The 16,704-nt window shown below is 36.2% G+C and overlaps 1 protein-coding gene across 1 annotated transcript in view; it reads right to left on the bottom strand.

Annotated features, from left to right (window-relative positions):
• The window catches only part of LOC126188355 (titin), a 516,411-nt gene that overhangs the window by 379,576 nt on the left and 120,131 nt on the right, over positions 1-16,704 (bottom strand). The window contains exons 32-42 of the mRNA XM_049929953.1: positions 15,860-16,117; positions 13,745-13,888; positions 10,962-11,100; positions 10,568-10,824; positions 7,622-7,761; positions 7,175-7,433; positions 5,408-5,662; positions 1,612-1,755; positions 1,266-1,520; positions 966-1,109; positions 78-479 (exon numbers count right to left, since the gene is read on the bottom strand). Coding sequence (XP_049785910.1) covers positions 78-479; positions 966-1,109; positions 1,266-1,520; positions 1,612-1,755; positions 5,408-5,662; positions 7,175-7,433; positions 7,622-7,761; positions 10,568-10,824; positions 10,962-11,100; positions 13,745-13,888; positions 15,860-16,117 — 2,397 coding nt within the window. The remainder of the gene's footprint in view (positions 1-77; positions 480-965; positions 1,110-1,265; positions 1,521-1,611; positions 1,756-5,407; positions 5,663-7,174; positions 7,434-7,621; positions 7,762-10,567; positions 10,825-10,961; positions 11,101-13,744; positions 13,889-15,859; positions 16,118-16,704) is intronic.

Below are 16,704 nucleotides of genomic sequence, written 5' to 3'. Positions count from 1 at the left end.
AAAGGATTAAAAGCATCAAACAATATATTGATGAACATGGACCACTACAACATGCTTCACATGAAAGCAACACTCACCTTCAACTTTGAGAGTACAAGTTGATACAGCCTCTCCCAGTAAGTTTGTGGCTTTGCAGGTGTAAATGGCTGAATCATCAGCTCGTAATCCAGTGACAGACAAACTGACATGGCCAAAGTCAAACGTAGTCCTAAGTCTAGTGCCAGTAGCAAGTGGTTTTCCATTCTTGAACCATTCAACTCGAAGGTTTGGATCTGTGCGTGGCTCCACTTGTGCCTCCAATAAAATATTTTGACCTTCTACGAGTTTATCATGGCTGGTCAAATGAGTTGTGAAAACAGGTGCTTGTTGAGGTGTTGTATCTACAAATTGTGGAGGAACTTTATTCATTTCTGCCTCTTTCAGCTGAATCTTTTGCCATGCATCAGGTTGAAGAGTATCTCCAATAATTGATGAACGTGCTGAAATTAACAGAAAAAAATGTTTACTTATGTGATACCACCTATTTCATAAATAGTACTTGTTAGTAAAGCAGTTTGATTTAAAATGTAGCATTTACATTTGAAGTTATACCTATAGTGCAGCAATATATAGATGATTGATGATATCAGCATAGTGTGCATGTCACACACACACACACACACACACACACACACACACACACAAACACTCACACAGTGGGAATGAACAGGATAAATAGGGGCAGAGGGGATGTAATGAATGGAATCAGAAGCCCAACAAGATTAAGGTAACTACAAGGAGGTAAATTACATGGATGAGATATCTCAACTATCAAATTTTCATGCCTGCTGACATAAGAATTGTATTTGTGTCATTACTCTTAGTAGTTCTAATCTTCTTAACTGCTTCATTCTTTTATAAACTGAGAATGAAGAAGTTACATAATTTCATGAAGAAATTGTTCAGTTGTCTGGAAAGACACTTACTTTTTACTTTCAGTGATATTGAAGACACTGCTTCCCCAGCTTTATTTATGGCTTTACACATATAGACTCCAGAATCTTCACTAATTACAGAGTTTATATCCAAGTTCACATAACCAAAGTCGTGTGTGACATGGAAGCGAGATCCTGCAATGGACAGAAAAACATATCATATTGAACCCTACATGTTACGGCATTGTTCCCACAAGTTAAATGAAGACTTATTTATGAAATATTTTGATAGACTACTGAAAAAAATATTACTGTATATAGTTTTGTCTTACAAAGTGAAACTGTACCAACCTAATTTCAGCTCTGTCCCATTAATGTACCACTCAAATCGCATATTTGGATCACCTACTGGTACAACACGACACTCAAAATGTGCATGCTGTCCCTCCCACAGTTCAGATGGACCTGTGAGCACTTGTGTGAAGATGGGTTTGTCAAATTCACGTTCTGGTTGTTCTGGCCGTGCTGGTGCTTTCCCTTCTTCTAATTGCTGAATTCGTTTCATGCCTTGAGGATGTTGAGTTTCCAGCTGTATGTCCGCCTTTGCTGTAACAATAAAAAAGGAAACAGAGGATACTTCCAGTTCATTACTTCATTCTTGAACTATGTAATAAAGTCAGTTTACAGTAATACTTACTTTTTATTTTCATAGATGCTGTTGTCACAGCTTCACCAAGAGCATTTGAAGCCCTGCACATATACACACCATCATCCTCAGACCTAACATGTGTCATATCCAATGCCACATAGCCAAAGTCATGTGTCTTCGTAATTCTTGAGCCTATAAATAAAAAACACAACAATTTAAATTTATTTATATCTATTAATAGACCATAAACAAAAACTTGCATTCACATCTACACAGAAATTGCTGCAACAATATGGATCTGAAGGAAATGAATATGTTACATTATTAGTTTTGTAAATGAACTGAAGATCTCCAGTCACAATATGTATCTCCTGTCCAACAGCAAACTAAACAAGCAGCTAAAAATTTTAAAAAAATATAAAAAAGAGCAAAGACATTTATCTCCCTCGGCTGTTGCTCTCAGATGACTGATTTGTAAAATGGAGATGTATTTACACATTGCTCTTAGGTGATTGATTTGTAAAATGGAAGTGTATTTCATCAGATGTATTTCCTCAGATGAGCATTCAGCACACAACATTCTAATTTTTTGTTTTATAGCAGGGTTTCTATCATAAGTTCAGGACAGTAATAATTTCAACATAGGTATCTGGACAAATATGAAGTCAGAAAAAAAGTAATTAATTTTCCCTCCTTCTTCCAGCCTTTCTAACATCTTCTTTCTGTCGTCTTTGACAGTGGAGAAAACCATTTTTTAGATATATCTGGACGTTATATGTGTTTCTTTCCACTCTGAACACATTATCACTACCATCATGCAGTATATTCACAAATGTATAAGGGCTCTGTAATTTTACAGTTTAATTACTTCTTCCAAGTAAATGGGATCTATTCTGATATATCAACAAAACTAATGAATTTCTGAAAATATAATATAATTGGATGGATAAAAAAATTCTACATAGCAAGTGGTGGCAGGAGAAAACACACATAAAAATTGAGAAAATGAGCAAGCTTTTGGATCCAGTGGTTCCTTCTCTTGGCAGAAGGGATGGAAAAGTAATGAGGGAAAGGACTGGCGAAGTTTACGTTCCGGGGAGAGTTACAGAAGAGTCACCCAGAAACCCTGATCAGGGGAGATTTACCAGCCAGGAATAGAAGGAAAGACTGGTTGTTGGGGACTCCACTGGATGAGACCTGACACCTGAGAACTTCGAGGTAGAAGATAGGGCGATAAGCAAGAGACAGATTACTTACAAAATATCATGCGTGAGTTAGTAAGAGTGGACAGCTAAGTATATTACATGTAGTAGACAGGTGGAGGCAGGGGCAAGGAATGGGGGGAGGTAGGGGGGGTGGGGGGGGGGGACAGGTCAGAAAATGAAATATACAGAAAATAAACAGAGTGAAGAAAGGAATAGTTACCAAAAAGAAATGCCAAGAGCTACGAATTGACATAACTTAAGGACAAGTGGGTGGTGAGAACCAATGACATTTTCTAACATCAGTTCCCATCTACATAATTCTGAGAAACTGGCATCAAGGGGGAAAATCCAGATGACACGTATGATGAAAGAGGCACCAAAGTCACAACTGTCATGTTGTAGAGCACACTCTACAATAGGATGCCCTCTGTCTATGCACATTCATCTTAGCTGATAACTCTATGATAGTCATACCAATGTAGCAGAGCAAACAGTGTCTACATACAGTGGGTGTGTCATTTCACATGTGGCTCATCCTTTGACAGTATGTTCTGCCAGTTACAAGTAGAGCACACTCTACAATAGGATGCCCTCTGTCTATGCACATTCATCTTAGCTGATAACTCTATGATAGTCATACCAATGTAGCAGAGCAAACAGTGTCTACATACAGTGGGTGTGTCATTTCACATGTGGCTCATCCTTTGACAGTATGTTCTGCCAGTTACAGGGCTGCTATAGGTGAACACAGGAGTGTGTATCAAGCAAATCTTACAGCGAGGACAGTCACAGGGGTTGGGGGAGGGGGGGCAGGGCAGCGGGGTGCGATGAAAAGCTATTCTAAATGTGATGAGCAAAATATCAGACAGAATGGACCTCACTTTAGAGAATGACTTCAGGAAGTCTTAGCCTTGTTGAAGTAGCCAATAAATAGATTCAAGACTAGGATAATGCTGAATGACAAGAGATGTACTCCTAGGTTGTTTTTTGGAGGCACCAGCAATACCAGGATTCGATGTGATGGCCCAGGAAATTTACTTTTTGAACTAGGCAGATGGGGTAATTATTACATTTGCCTTGAATGCCAAGGCTGTATAGGAGGGAATGTTTGACATGAAAAGAATGACAACTGTCAAGAATGTATTTAGAGAGTCCAAAAATTTTAACAGGTCAGCTTCACCATGATTCCATATGGCAAGGATGTCATCAATGTACCTTAACCACACCAGGGGCTGAAGGCTTATGGATCCTAGGAAAGCCCCCTCCAAGTGGCCCCTGAAAAGGTCGGTGTAGGAAGTAGCCATACTGTTTCCTATGGCTCTTCTCCTGATCTGTGTGTATGTCTGCTACTAGAAGGCAAAGTACTTGTTCATAAGTATAAAGTTGATTAAGATGAAGTGGAAGGACGTCCTAAGTTTGTAATCAGGTGGGTGCTGGTTGAGGTAGTGTTCAGCAGCAGATAGGCCATGTAGATAGGGACTGCTGGTATAGAGGGAGGTGGCATCAATAGTGACAAGCAAGAGGTATGGTGGGGGTGGGACGTCTGAAATCTGTGCCCATCCCACTCCCAGATGCCAGTTTCTTAGAACTCCAGATGTGGGAACTGGTGTTGCTGCATGTCACTGTCACCTGGCCTTAATTTACACTAATATCTTTGGTCACAACATTCCCTTTCAGTAACTATTACTTTCTTTGCTCTCTTTTGGTCTTCTACATATTTCATTTTCCGGCCTGTCTTTTTCTCCTCACCCACCACCTCCGCATGTCTACTATGTGTAATTCATGTTGCATTCCCCTCTTATTTAACTCTTGCATGATGTTTTGTCAGTAATCTCTTGTCTTTCTTATTGCCCTATCTTCCATCTCTAAGCTCAGGGTTTTCAAATCTCATCCAGAACAGTCCCCAACAATGTCTTTCCTTCTCATCTCACCCAGTAAGTCTTTGCTGACCTAGAGTTCTGGACAATTTTTCCGTAACACTCCAACTTCCAAAACCTCACCAAACCTATTCCTTCATTGCTACTCTTCCTTCCCCTCCAACACTTCTGCCAGAAGAAGGAGCCACTGGCTCTGAAGTTTGCACATTTCCATAATTTTTATGTGTTTTCCCCTGCCACTGTTTGGTGAGCAGGATACTATACTGAGCAGCATCAAAATTCTCTCATGATAGAATTTCAGCCAGTAAGGACTAAATCACAACAGTCTTCAGCTGTCATTTTAGATTTTTTTAATGGTTGTATGGCTGTTAAATACCTAGAAAACTGAAGAAAAGGGAGACTCTCATAAGACACAAACGATATGTGACAATCAGCAAACAAGTTAGTTAAATTTTACTCACGAGTCTCACCTTTCTTGTACTCTACCAAATAAATTAATTCACCACTAAGAAGTCTAACACTGTTCGAGACTTGTAAAACCTAAGTACAACTGTACATAAATTTGAATCTTAAATAGATTTGAATCTTACACCTTTTGAATCCATTTTGACTGGGTTAACTGTAACAGCCTCAGAATGGAAATATCACACACTTTACTTTGATTCTTGTAAAGCCATAAACATTTTGTATTTGCTCTTCATGATAAGACCTCCATAAAGTCACTATGCCAAAGTTTTTCTTTGCCTTAAGAATATAACTCACTTGTTTCAAGGGGTTTCTCATTACGGAACCACTCCACTTTGAGTGTGGGATCACCCACAGGTATCAGTCTGCATTCAAAGTGAGCCGTCTGCCCTTCCGCTATAGAGTCAATATTCTGTAATGGCTGTGTAAACACAGGCCTTTGTCTAGTTGGCTCTGGAACCTCTGGCCTCTGGTATGGGACATGCTGCTCCAAGGCTCGAATTTTATCTAATCCTTCTGGTCGCTGGGACTCGAGCACAATGTTGCTTTTAGCTGTAACAAAAGTCATGTGTAATTTGTATCGCTACTATATGACAATAAATTAATGACATTTTACTGGATTGTTAATACATGAAAGGATGACAAAGTAGAGATAAAAAGACTCACCTTTCAATATTTTGGAGATGTATGCTCCAAATATTAATTTGATGGAAATATTGGAAAACATTTTTCATAGATGTTAGGACAGTAAAAGCAATAAACAATACTTATCAATAAATACTGTGCAAATTACCAGTTAAGAGATTCTAAAGTATACTAAACAATGTAAAGTCAGGGTTGGAACATTATAGAATTAAAGTAAATCATTTTTTATAGTATATTCTTATCTTTTTGGGGAAATAGGTGCAATCTGACATGTTTTGTCATTAGTTAGCAAAAGTCAGAGGCAACTTAATTTAAGACCATCAAAGTAAAGAATAAGGAGTAGGAAAGTATAACAGTTTCACTGATTTATGGTGATGTATAATTTCTTACTTTCTGTAATAAATAAAGACATTATTATAACGTGAATAAGTAACAAATTCACTAATATGAAAAGGATAGATTGCTACTCACCAACCAGATGAGATGTTGAGTTGCAACAGGCACAACAAAAAGACTGCTAAACATGTGAGCTTTTGGCCAAAAGGCTTTCTTCCAAAGTAGACAACACACACACACACATTCACACAAACACAAATCACACACACACATAACCACTGTCTCTGGCTGGCCTTGTGTGTGTGAGTTGTGCTTGCATGAATTTAGAGGGAGGCTTGTTGGCTGAAAGCTCACATGTTTAGCAGTCTTTTTGTTGTGCCTGTCTGTGACTCAACAACTCTATACGGTGAGTAGTAATCTATTATTTTCATAATATTTCATTATTCCATCCTGAATTTTCCATTGCTTGATTTCAGCAAGATCATTAATTCATTTTACACCTCAAACAAGAATACAAAGTCACTGAAACATTTGATTAAATATTAGTAAAGCCTATTTGATAAGACTACTCTTGAAATTCTAGGTGTAATTTAACTCGTGCAGTACCATTCCACTTCTCCACTGTAATCCAGAATCTGTCCCTACACATAGGCATCATCATGTTTTGCTCGGATCCAGCACAAACTGATGAATCACTTTTTTTAAGACATTCAAATGAACTGCTTGCAAGATACTACTTCATTTATTTATATATGTTGTTACTTCACAAATCAATAAACAATGAAATTCTTTTCCCATGACACGAAGTTTGCACTAGATGCATTTTTCAAGTGCTAACTAAACTGCATTCATTGTAATTAGAAGAACAAAGGATAATCATAAATTACAAAATAAGCATTGAAAATGTAATACATAGGTAATAAACAATAAATTACAAAATCAAATGAAGATATTCTGTTTCATAATATCTGCAATTGGTGTAGACTGTCTTTAAACGAAGTGTGAGTATTCAATGATATAGAAGTTTAGCATTAACTATTTCATTTTTCAGTATTATTATTAGTATTCTAGACTTTAACTTACCTGTCACACGTAAAGTAATTGTAGAAGTGCACTGTCCAAGGGCATTGATGGCCTTGGCAGTATATTCTCCAGCATCTTCAGGAACAGCATGGGTGATGTCAAGTGCCAAATAACCAAAATCAAAAGTGATATGGAAGCGTGATGCTGAAGGAAGAGGTTTACCATTGTGATAAAACTCTATACGCAGATTTGGATCATGCAGAGGTTCCACTTGGGCTTCAAAGTGTGCTGTCTGCCCTTCAAATATTTCTGTAGTGCCCTGGAGGGAAAGTATGAAGATAAATAAAGACACTGTCACAAAATGAAATAACTCATATAAAACATTTAAAAACACAATTATTTGAAACAATAAAAACATTCTACTTCTGTTGTTCCTCAGTATTTAATATTCATTACCCAACAATTGCCACGTCATACAATTAATGTGAAGATAACAATAAAGCTCACCCTAAGTTCTGTTACAAAACGTGGCGGGGTGACTTCAGGTTCCTCCACTTCAAGTCGAGCAGGCCGACCTTGTGACTCAAGTTCTTGGATTTTCTGTAAGCCTTCAGGATGCTGAGATTCTAAATAGATACTACGGCGAGCTAAAACAAAACGTTATACACATTTGTGTCATTTGATGTCCTTTATCATATCAGATTTTTGAAAGACACGTAAATTGCAATGAGCAATTAGTGTAGAAAACACATACCATAAAATCAAGTACAGCAAATAATGTGACAGCTAAAATTGGATAATTTACACAAAAAAGTGAATTCCTAGTGAAACTAACTGATTTATTCTGAGAAAATAAAGTAACCAATCCCCCTCCCCAGAAAAAAGGAAAAGGAAACAGCACTACATGATTTTCTTGGCTAGAATCACAAATTTAGGCATCTCATCACCATTAAATCAAATAAATTATGCCTCATGTGGCCATATGTGATTAACACATTTACAAGCTCTTTCTGTATTCTTTTAATTTATGCTTCCTTTTTCAGTTCCTTTTTGATCTGATTACATCATTGCATGGAAGTAAGGTTGTGGGCAAAATATCAAAATGAATATGTATTCTAGAGGTTGTTTGCACCCTGAAAACCACAGACTTCAAGTTTGCTAGGGGATTGTTTCACTAGAAAATGATGTAATATTACCTGAATATCCAACTGTTTAAAAGTACAATACTAAACATGAACATGAAACTAACTAACTTACATCATGTTTTTAAAATTGGACTTTTAAACACACATGTATGCATACAATATTACAGCATTTTCTAGTGGAACAATCCCACTGCAGATTTGGAGTCAAAAAACCTCTAGAATTTCATATTCATTTAGAACTTTGCTTCCATGCAACAATTCATAGTACACTGAGTGCAAATGCACATAAATATGCATTTATTCTCAATAATCAGTTACATTTCTAACAGCGGCTAACATGTTGTTAATTTTAATATTCTTTCTGTTCAGTACTCTGAGAGCTTCAATGAAAAACACCAATTTAACGCACTCACAAAATAGTTTGAAAATGTAACTCAGAGCAATTTTTATAGTCCAATTTTTAAAAATTCCACAGAATACTGAAGTCATTTTTGTGCACATTCAAAAATTCCATGGAAACTTCGGTATAGTGACATATACTTCACTCTCATGTTTCTTGGGAAGGGCAGTACCATATTTACTCAAATCTAAGCTGCACTTTTTTCCTGGTTTTTGTAATCCAAAAGTGTGCCTGCAGCTTAGAATTGAGTGCAAAGTAAGTGGAAGTTCTGAAAAATGTTGGTAGGTACCGCCACAACTAACTTCTGCCGTCAAATATACATAGTGCCACACAGGCATGCTTTGCAGGCATAAAGATAAATACTAGCACCAAAACCTCTGCGTCAGTAAATAAATTTAAAAAAAAGGTACAAGAATATAAACATTATGCCATGTATTCTTTCGTGTTTGCTGCTATCTCATTTAAATGCTGTCTGCCTAATAAACTACAAAACTAGTGTGAAACAGCAGCAAACGCGGAAGAACATACATACCATGTCATGTTTATATTTGTATTATTCTTATGCTTAATAGTGATAGCCAGACATTAAGCATGGCAACTGACTAGATTTTTAAATCTAAGATTACTCTAATTTTTGTGCAGAATACAATGTACTAAAGAGGCATCTGCGAATATTTTCTAACGGAGAAAAATTTTCACTAAACTCTCGTTCAGAACATCTTCTATCATACGCAGTCTATTATTTGGTTCTTGTTGATCATTATCAAAGAAAGCAGTGGTGTAAGTAACAACAAATAGCAGTCACTTGCCATTGTTTCACCTATGAGACAATTCCTCTCTTTTTTTTATTGTAAGTCGCAGTAGCACGCACAAAAGCAAGCCATGCCGCAAGCGGCGACAGGTCGTAAACACTCATTATCAGAATGCGACAAACAATGCATGACAAAGTACAATAATGCATTTTCAGCTTAGAGTGACATAAACACCTATAACCAACCAAGAGAACAGCACTTGTCAGGTCAAAGCAAAATAAGCAATCGATTCAAACCAGACGAAGCACGTGAAAAAGGAAGGGTACCCGTATAAATACGGACGGAGCACCTGACACATAGCAATGGCTGCTTGGTAAAGCTCAACTGTTAAGCTTACGACTCAAACCAAACTACTGTAGCTGTATCTTCATCCATTCGACTTAAATTGTGTCTCACGTTACAATGGACCAACTTTATTTCGATTTGGAGGTGTGGTCTAAAACTTTTCTCTCCCCTTGAATTTCGAGTCTCAAATTTCAGGTGCGGCTTAGATTCGAGAATTTGCCCCCCCATTCGAGTAAATACAGTATTACAGAGCATAATGCAAATTGCCATAAATAACTGCAGGCAACTCTAGTCATGGATTTTAACTGCACAGCAAAAAATTATCAATTTTAGGCTGTTGTAAAAAGGATGTCATCTTCTGAGGGCATTGAAGCAAATATAAGTTATACACTGCAAAGAAAACTGTACAACATGTTTAACAAAGTTGACCAGAATTTTCATCACCAAGCTGTTCATATCAATGATGTGCAAAGGATACGACTTTTTGTAAGTTAATAACACACTTTTCAAGAGAGTGTACAGTGAGTTACAGTGAAGTGAAATAGAAACTGTAAACAGTACCAAAAGGTAATGAATAGTGAACAGCACAGTATTGGGAGATAAACAATTGTATATGAGACAAAGGAATTAAGTAGAACATAGAAGGTGAACTGCAACTGGCAAACATTAAGAGAAAGAAATACAGACAACACGCGGTTTCAACAAATAATTCCATTTTGATGTACCTTCCAAATTACATCATTTTATTCCAAAAACTACAAACTACAACTCCAGCTCAGGTTAGCCTACTGTAAAGATGTTAAAAGCTTACCTCCAACTGTTATCTGGCAAGTATTCACAGCTTCTCCCACCAAATTTGTTGCTTTACACATATAAGTTCCAGAGTCCTCTGCATATGTGTACAGAATATCAAGAGCAACATAACCAAAGTCATGTGTAGTACGGAACCTGTGACCTGTTTTTATGGCAATTCCATTCACGAACCATTCAATCTTGAGATTAGGATCATTTATAGGTTCTACACGACATTCCAAATGAGCATGTTCACCTTCCTTCAGATTTTCTAAGCTGAAAATGGGAGGAAAAATTGTTATGTAAATACTGTGTACCAGGCATTAACAGAATATTTCACATTTTAATTAATTTCTAAGTATTTCTAATACTTCAAATTATGCACAGTTGTTACTAGTGTTAATTTTGTGTACCTGACAAGTGGAGTAATGAACACAGGCTTTTGCATTTCAGGTTCAACTTCTGGTTTTTGAGGCCTCTCAAATGTTTCCAGGTCTTTTATTTTCTTCAAGCGGTTTTCATCAAGAGTATCCAAGTAGAGGCCAGATTTAGCTACAAAAAAAAATTTTTTTCACTAAGTTAACAGCATAATTTTCTTCAATTACTTCAGTTGTGTCTATCACTTTATATCAGGAAATATATACTTAATGCAAACAGGAATACATGTTAACTTACTTTATTCACACTTTAAATACTCACTGAAAAATATGGGAAATTTTGGTCTTGAAAAGATGCATATAAAGGGTCAAACAATGGAAAATCCAGGCTGGAACAATGACAATATTATGAAAAGTACAGATGTTGAGTTGCTGACAGACACAACAAAAAGACTACTAAACACGCAAGCTTTCAGCCACAAGGCATTCCCCTGAAATATACAACATACACACACACATTCGTACAAATGCAGCTCACATATGCATGAAGACTGTCTCTGAATCTGGGTCTGAGTCTGGCCTCGGCAACCAGACACAGTGATCATGTGTGTGTGTGTGTGTGTGTGTGTGTGTGTGTGTGTGAGTTGTGATTGTGTGAATGTCTATTTCTGAAGAAGGCCTTCGTGTCAAAAGCTTATGTGTTTAGTATTCTTTTTGTTGTGCCTGTCTGTGATGCAGCATCTCCACTACTATATAATGAGTAGCAACCTATCCTTTTCATAATATTGTGACTGCACATGAAGAGACTCACTTTCAATGAATAATGAAGAAAATTGGTGGAACAGATAACAACAAAGACAATCGACACCACAAAGATCATATTAAAAAGGCACAAGAATTGATTTGAAATTCCTATCTGCAGAATAAATACTCTGGAAAATAAGAACTACACTGTTACACCACAAACTTCAGGTGCATACATTACCACTTCACCAACGGAATTCCAAAGAGATTTGACTCTACTTATACAATGTTTAAGTTGGGTTCTGCATTTTTACCTCCCTCGAATCGCTCAAGTACCTCAATAATCCTGTTTTTGTTCTCTTTAATCCCTCTAGTACTTTTTCCAACTCTCAATCTAAGCTCTCCTTTATCCTTGCTTTCCAGCAAGCATTTCCTACCTGGTTGGACCCCGATTAATTTTTCTGATTTATTTTCATCATGTCTTTGGATTTTATTAATCTTTGCCACTGAGGCAGTCAATGTATTTGAAATGAAGTGTTTAATTTCATACAGTTGGCTAGTTTCAACTGTTTGGTGCATTTCAAGTGCATGTTTTCATCTTCTGGCATGTATGGCATTATCCCATAATAAAGAACCAAACATGAAATAATACAGTACTGGTATTCCAAGAAAATTTACATCCCGAAAAACACACTGAAAAGCTTAATATCAGATCGAGGCCTACTTCGCTGAGAATCTGGACATACAAATGTGTACTTCAAGTATGCACTTTAACTGTGCACTTTTTAGTATTGCTCACTAAATTCCAATGGTCTTGGAGTATGTCTGATGTTTTGTTTCTTTTATGACATAATGTAAGATCTTCTAATGTTTTACATGTACGAACATCTGGACTTCCTACATCATCGTAGCTGCACAAGTGGGATGATGCCTGTTATCTGGCAACTGCTGAAACAAACCTATTTGTAATAGGTCATGGGAAAATATTTTTCGAATGGTGATTTGAAAAGCATTACTTTCAAACTAAATTTCCTTTTATGCAAGTTGACCTATGTGTGAGAATGTACAGTGAATTTCTTAAATCACTGAGAATGTGACTCTCATTTAAAAATCAACTTTTTGACGATGAGCCATTTATATGAATTTCTAGCCCAAAAGATCAGACATTTATATGTCGTTATTAAAAATTTTCCTCGCACATTTGTGTGATATATCTTGAAGTGCAACAAGCACAAAAAAGATCAGCATTATATGTGTAAGCTCAACTTCTCTTGCAACTTATTAACTTTAGAGACCAATATTATATGTGAAAGCTTTGCTTTTCTTGTAGAAGCACTATGTATATTAATTTAAACCATTAAATTTTCCTGTTTGTGTGTTTGCGCTACTCGACAGTGATGTTGCTATTGGCTGACTACATTATGTCCTATGATCTGAATAACTGCTGTCATCAGCTGGTGAGATCACATGACATGAGCTTTGACTGGCATACAAAAGCAGATTGCAATCTTGATTTCAATGCTTCGGAAAGTAACATGCGGTGTTTGGCAGAATTTGAATTTATACTTTTTCAATAAGAAAAAATGCATGTAAAGGTTGCTGCACATCAAAGATCTATCCAAAACGTGTTTTTTCCCTGATTTTCATTTTCTAAATTGCTGTTAAATTCTGCACCAGTGTATACAACCATAACCATTCAAAGGATTGATAAGTTTTACAGTTCTGGAGTAAAATATACTATCATTTAACTCGGAAAGAGTGTATTTTCACTTGTGAGAAAGTGTATTTTTAACCGGGAAATCCAGGAGATATCCAGGTGTTTTTTTTTCCTTGTCTGCATATACACCCTGTTGTTACATGCCAGAAAATAAACATAAGCAGATCTAAAATCTGAAATTTAAAAAACTTTTGCATTTATTTAAATTTAAATAGGAGGTCACTGTAAAGATTTTTTTCCACTGGATATGATATTTACTTCTGCCAACATAAAAAAAGCATTCACGTACATGACAAGTTCGTGTTGCTTATAATAGACATTTTTGTTACTCTAGGGACAACATAAATCTACAAATTACCTTCAACAGTAACAGAGCATGTAGTAACAGCCTCTCCAACTGCATTACGTGCCTTACACATATATGTGCCTGAATCTTCAGCATATGCATACAGGATATCAAGTGCCACATATCCAAAATCATAAGTTGTCTTGAAACGATGACCTGTAAGGAAATTAAAAAATGTGAAGAATTTTTTTATTAATTATGCCAACAACTGAATGCTACACATTCTATTTGTCTTACAAATAGCTTCTGTTTATCTCTAACCACTTCCAAATTGATGGATTAACAACTTCACTACAAGATTAACTCTGATATTATTCAAGAATGCATGTGTTTTGGTCATTTGTGACACTTTTCAAAAAAGATATGCAACAGCAGTCTCTAGACAAATTTACTGATGAAAGGCATTAGAACAATACTGAAAGAAGTGTCCTGTCATCAGTTTTTTAGCCTCACATGATATTTAGTCAGTTTTGGCTTGTATTATTGTTGTTGTTTTTGTTGTTGTTGTCTTCAGCATGAAGAATAGTTTGATGTAGGTCTTCACACTAGTTTATCCTGTGCAAGTTTCATCATCTCAGCAAAACTTCCGCAACCCACATCTATTTCAACTCACTGTTTTCAAGTGCTCCTCCCACTTCCTTGTATAACCAAATTAAGTATAAGTGGATGCCTCAAGAAATGTTCTAAAAGTCTATACATTCTTTTTGATAAGTTATACCATGAAGCTATTTTCTCCTTCATCTGATTTAGTTTCTTTTCATTAATTACTAAATCCACTCATCTAATCTTCAGCATTCTTCTGTGGTTCCATTTTTCAAAAGCTTCCAGTCTCTTCTTGCTTGCATGGTTTATCATCCATGTTTCACTTTCATATAAAGCTACACTCCAAACATAATCTATCAGAAAAGACTTCCCAACATTCAATGTAATATACTCTCCTTTTTCAGAAAAAACTGTGCTTGACATGGCCATTCTGCATTTTACATCATGTTTATTTCTGCTGTCATCAGTTACTTTGGTGCCCAAATAGCAAAACATGTCTACTAATTTCTGCATCTTCTCCTATTCTGATTCGCCAAGCATCAACTGACTTAATTTGGCAACATTCCATTATCCTTGTTTTTCTTTTATTGACCTTCAGCTTACAACCCCTCTTCAGGACACTATCCATTTCATTTAGTTGGTCTTCAGAGTCTTTTCTGCAACTCTGGCAGAATTACAATGTCGTTGGTAAACCATAAAGATTTTATTTCTCCTCCTTGAACTTTAATGCCTTCTCCAATTTTATCCTTAGGTTACTAAATTCAGACAGATTAATTTGAGGGATAGGTCACAACCCTGTCTCAATAATTTTGTATTAATGCCTCCCTCTCATGTCCTTTGACTCTTACAACTGCAGTTGGGATTCTGTACAAGTTGTAGGTAATTTTTCTCACTCTGGTCCCCCCCCCCCCCCCCCCTATAGCTTAAGGACTGCAGAGAATATAGCTTCGTCTTTCTTGAAACTGTCTTCTGTGATAAGTTTTAGTGTCAGTATTGCCTACATTTCTCTGGGACCTAAACTGATCTATCCTGGGTTGGCTTCTACCAAATGTTCCATTCTTCTGTAAATAATCCATTTTATCATTTTGCAGCCAGGATTTATTGAACTTATGGCTTGGTAATACTCACATCTATCAATATCTCCCTTCTTTGGTGCTATTATTATTACATTGCTCCTGAAGTCTGAGGAGATTTTTTGTGCCTCAAAATAGTTTTTCCAGTGTCAGTTCATCCAAGTATCTTAATTATTCTGAGGAAAACTTGCCTACTCTCACTGCTCTGTTTCGACTTATGCCTTTTAGTGTTCTTCTCAGTCAGTTTCTTGAATTAACTAGTACATGAGTGGAGAATCAATAGATTACTAGTATTGTGTGATTTAATATTTCGTGTGTTCACTCAGCAGTACATATTGTAGTACCACAATTCGCACTCAAGGAAACAGGCTAAAAATTCTTTCCAATACAAAAAATTAATACAGAAAAATAAGAAGAGAACTCATACTTCCAGCTCTAAATAAAACTAGCTTTACACACATACAAATAATGAATTAACAGCATAAAAAGTTGGCTTGTATTGACATCTTACCTTGAGGAATGGGTCTGCCATTGCAGAACCACTCAACACGCATTGTAGGGTCATTGACTGGTGTAAGTGTGGCCTCCAAGTGAGCACTCTGTCCTTCAGGCAATCGATCAATATTTCGTAATGGCCGTCCAAATTGTGGTTTTTCAGCTATCACCTGTTCTTCAACAGCTGCACGTTTGTAGCGGGAATCATCCTCCAGATACTGAATCTTTTGTAATGCGCCTTCATGTTGGGTGTCCAAAATGATTGATGAACGGGCTGTCAAAAAAATTCCCCATAAATATCTTACAGTGTAATGTATTGATGAGTGTTTAATTTTCTCTTCTAGTTCTCAGAACAGACAACTTCTTAATCTTTTAATGAGTAATGATGATTATTATTCATTATTTTATGATAACAGATATTTAAATTTTCTGCCTGAGAAAATATTTAGAACTGTCATTTAAAATTATAAGGATTATTTCTCATATTCAGTTTTGAAGTAACTTTGTTATGCATTGAGTTCATTGTTTTACTTTACAGCATCTCGCTCAAAGTTTAACTCTAAAATATGAGAGAGTAAGTTTTCTTTACTCATGTGCATTCCAAAGTCTCAAGATCAGATGCTGTTGGAACAGGTACATGTAAAATTCCAGTAAGAAGAGGAAACAAATGTTTAAAAATTTTATATTATGAAATAAGGAGTTATTTGAAAAGTACACAACCAAAAAACTGTCATTCATATTTTCAAAAAATAAAGTTCATAAACGGTTTATTTATCACAGTTCTACTATGAGTAGCCTAATTAAAGACACTAGATTAAATATTTAAAAGATTTGGAAACTGCCCATACTTTAAGACAGTAA

The sequence above is a fragment of the Schistocerca cancellata genome, chromosome 5, assembly GCF_023864275.1.
Source record: "Schistocerca cancellata isolate TAMUIC-IGC-003103 chromosome 5, iqSchCanc2.1, whole genome shotgun sequence".
NCBI lineage: Eukaryota > Metazoa > Arthropoda > Insecta > Orthoptera > Acrididae > Schistocerca > Schistocerca cancellata.
This window is presented reverse-complemented; position numbering and strand designations above follow the sequence as displayed.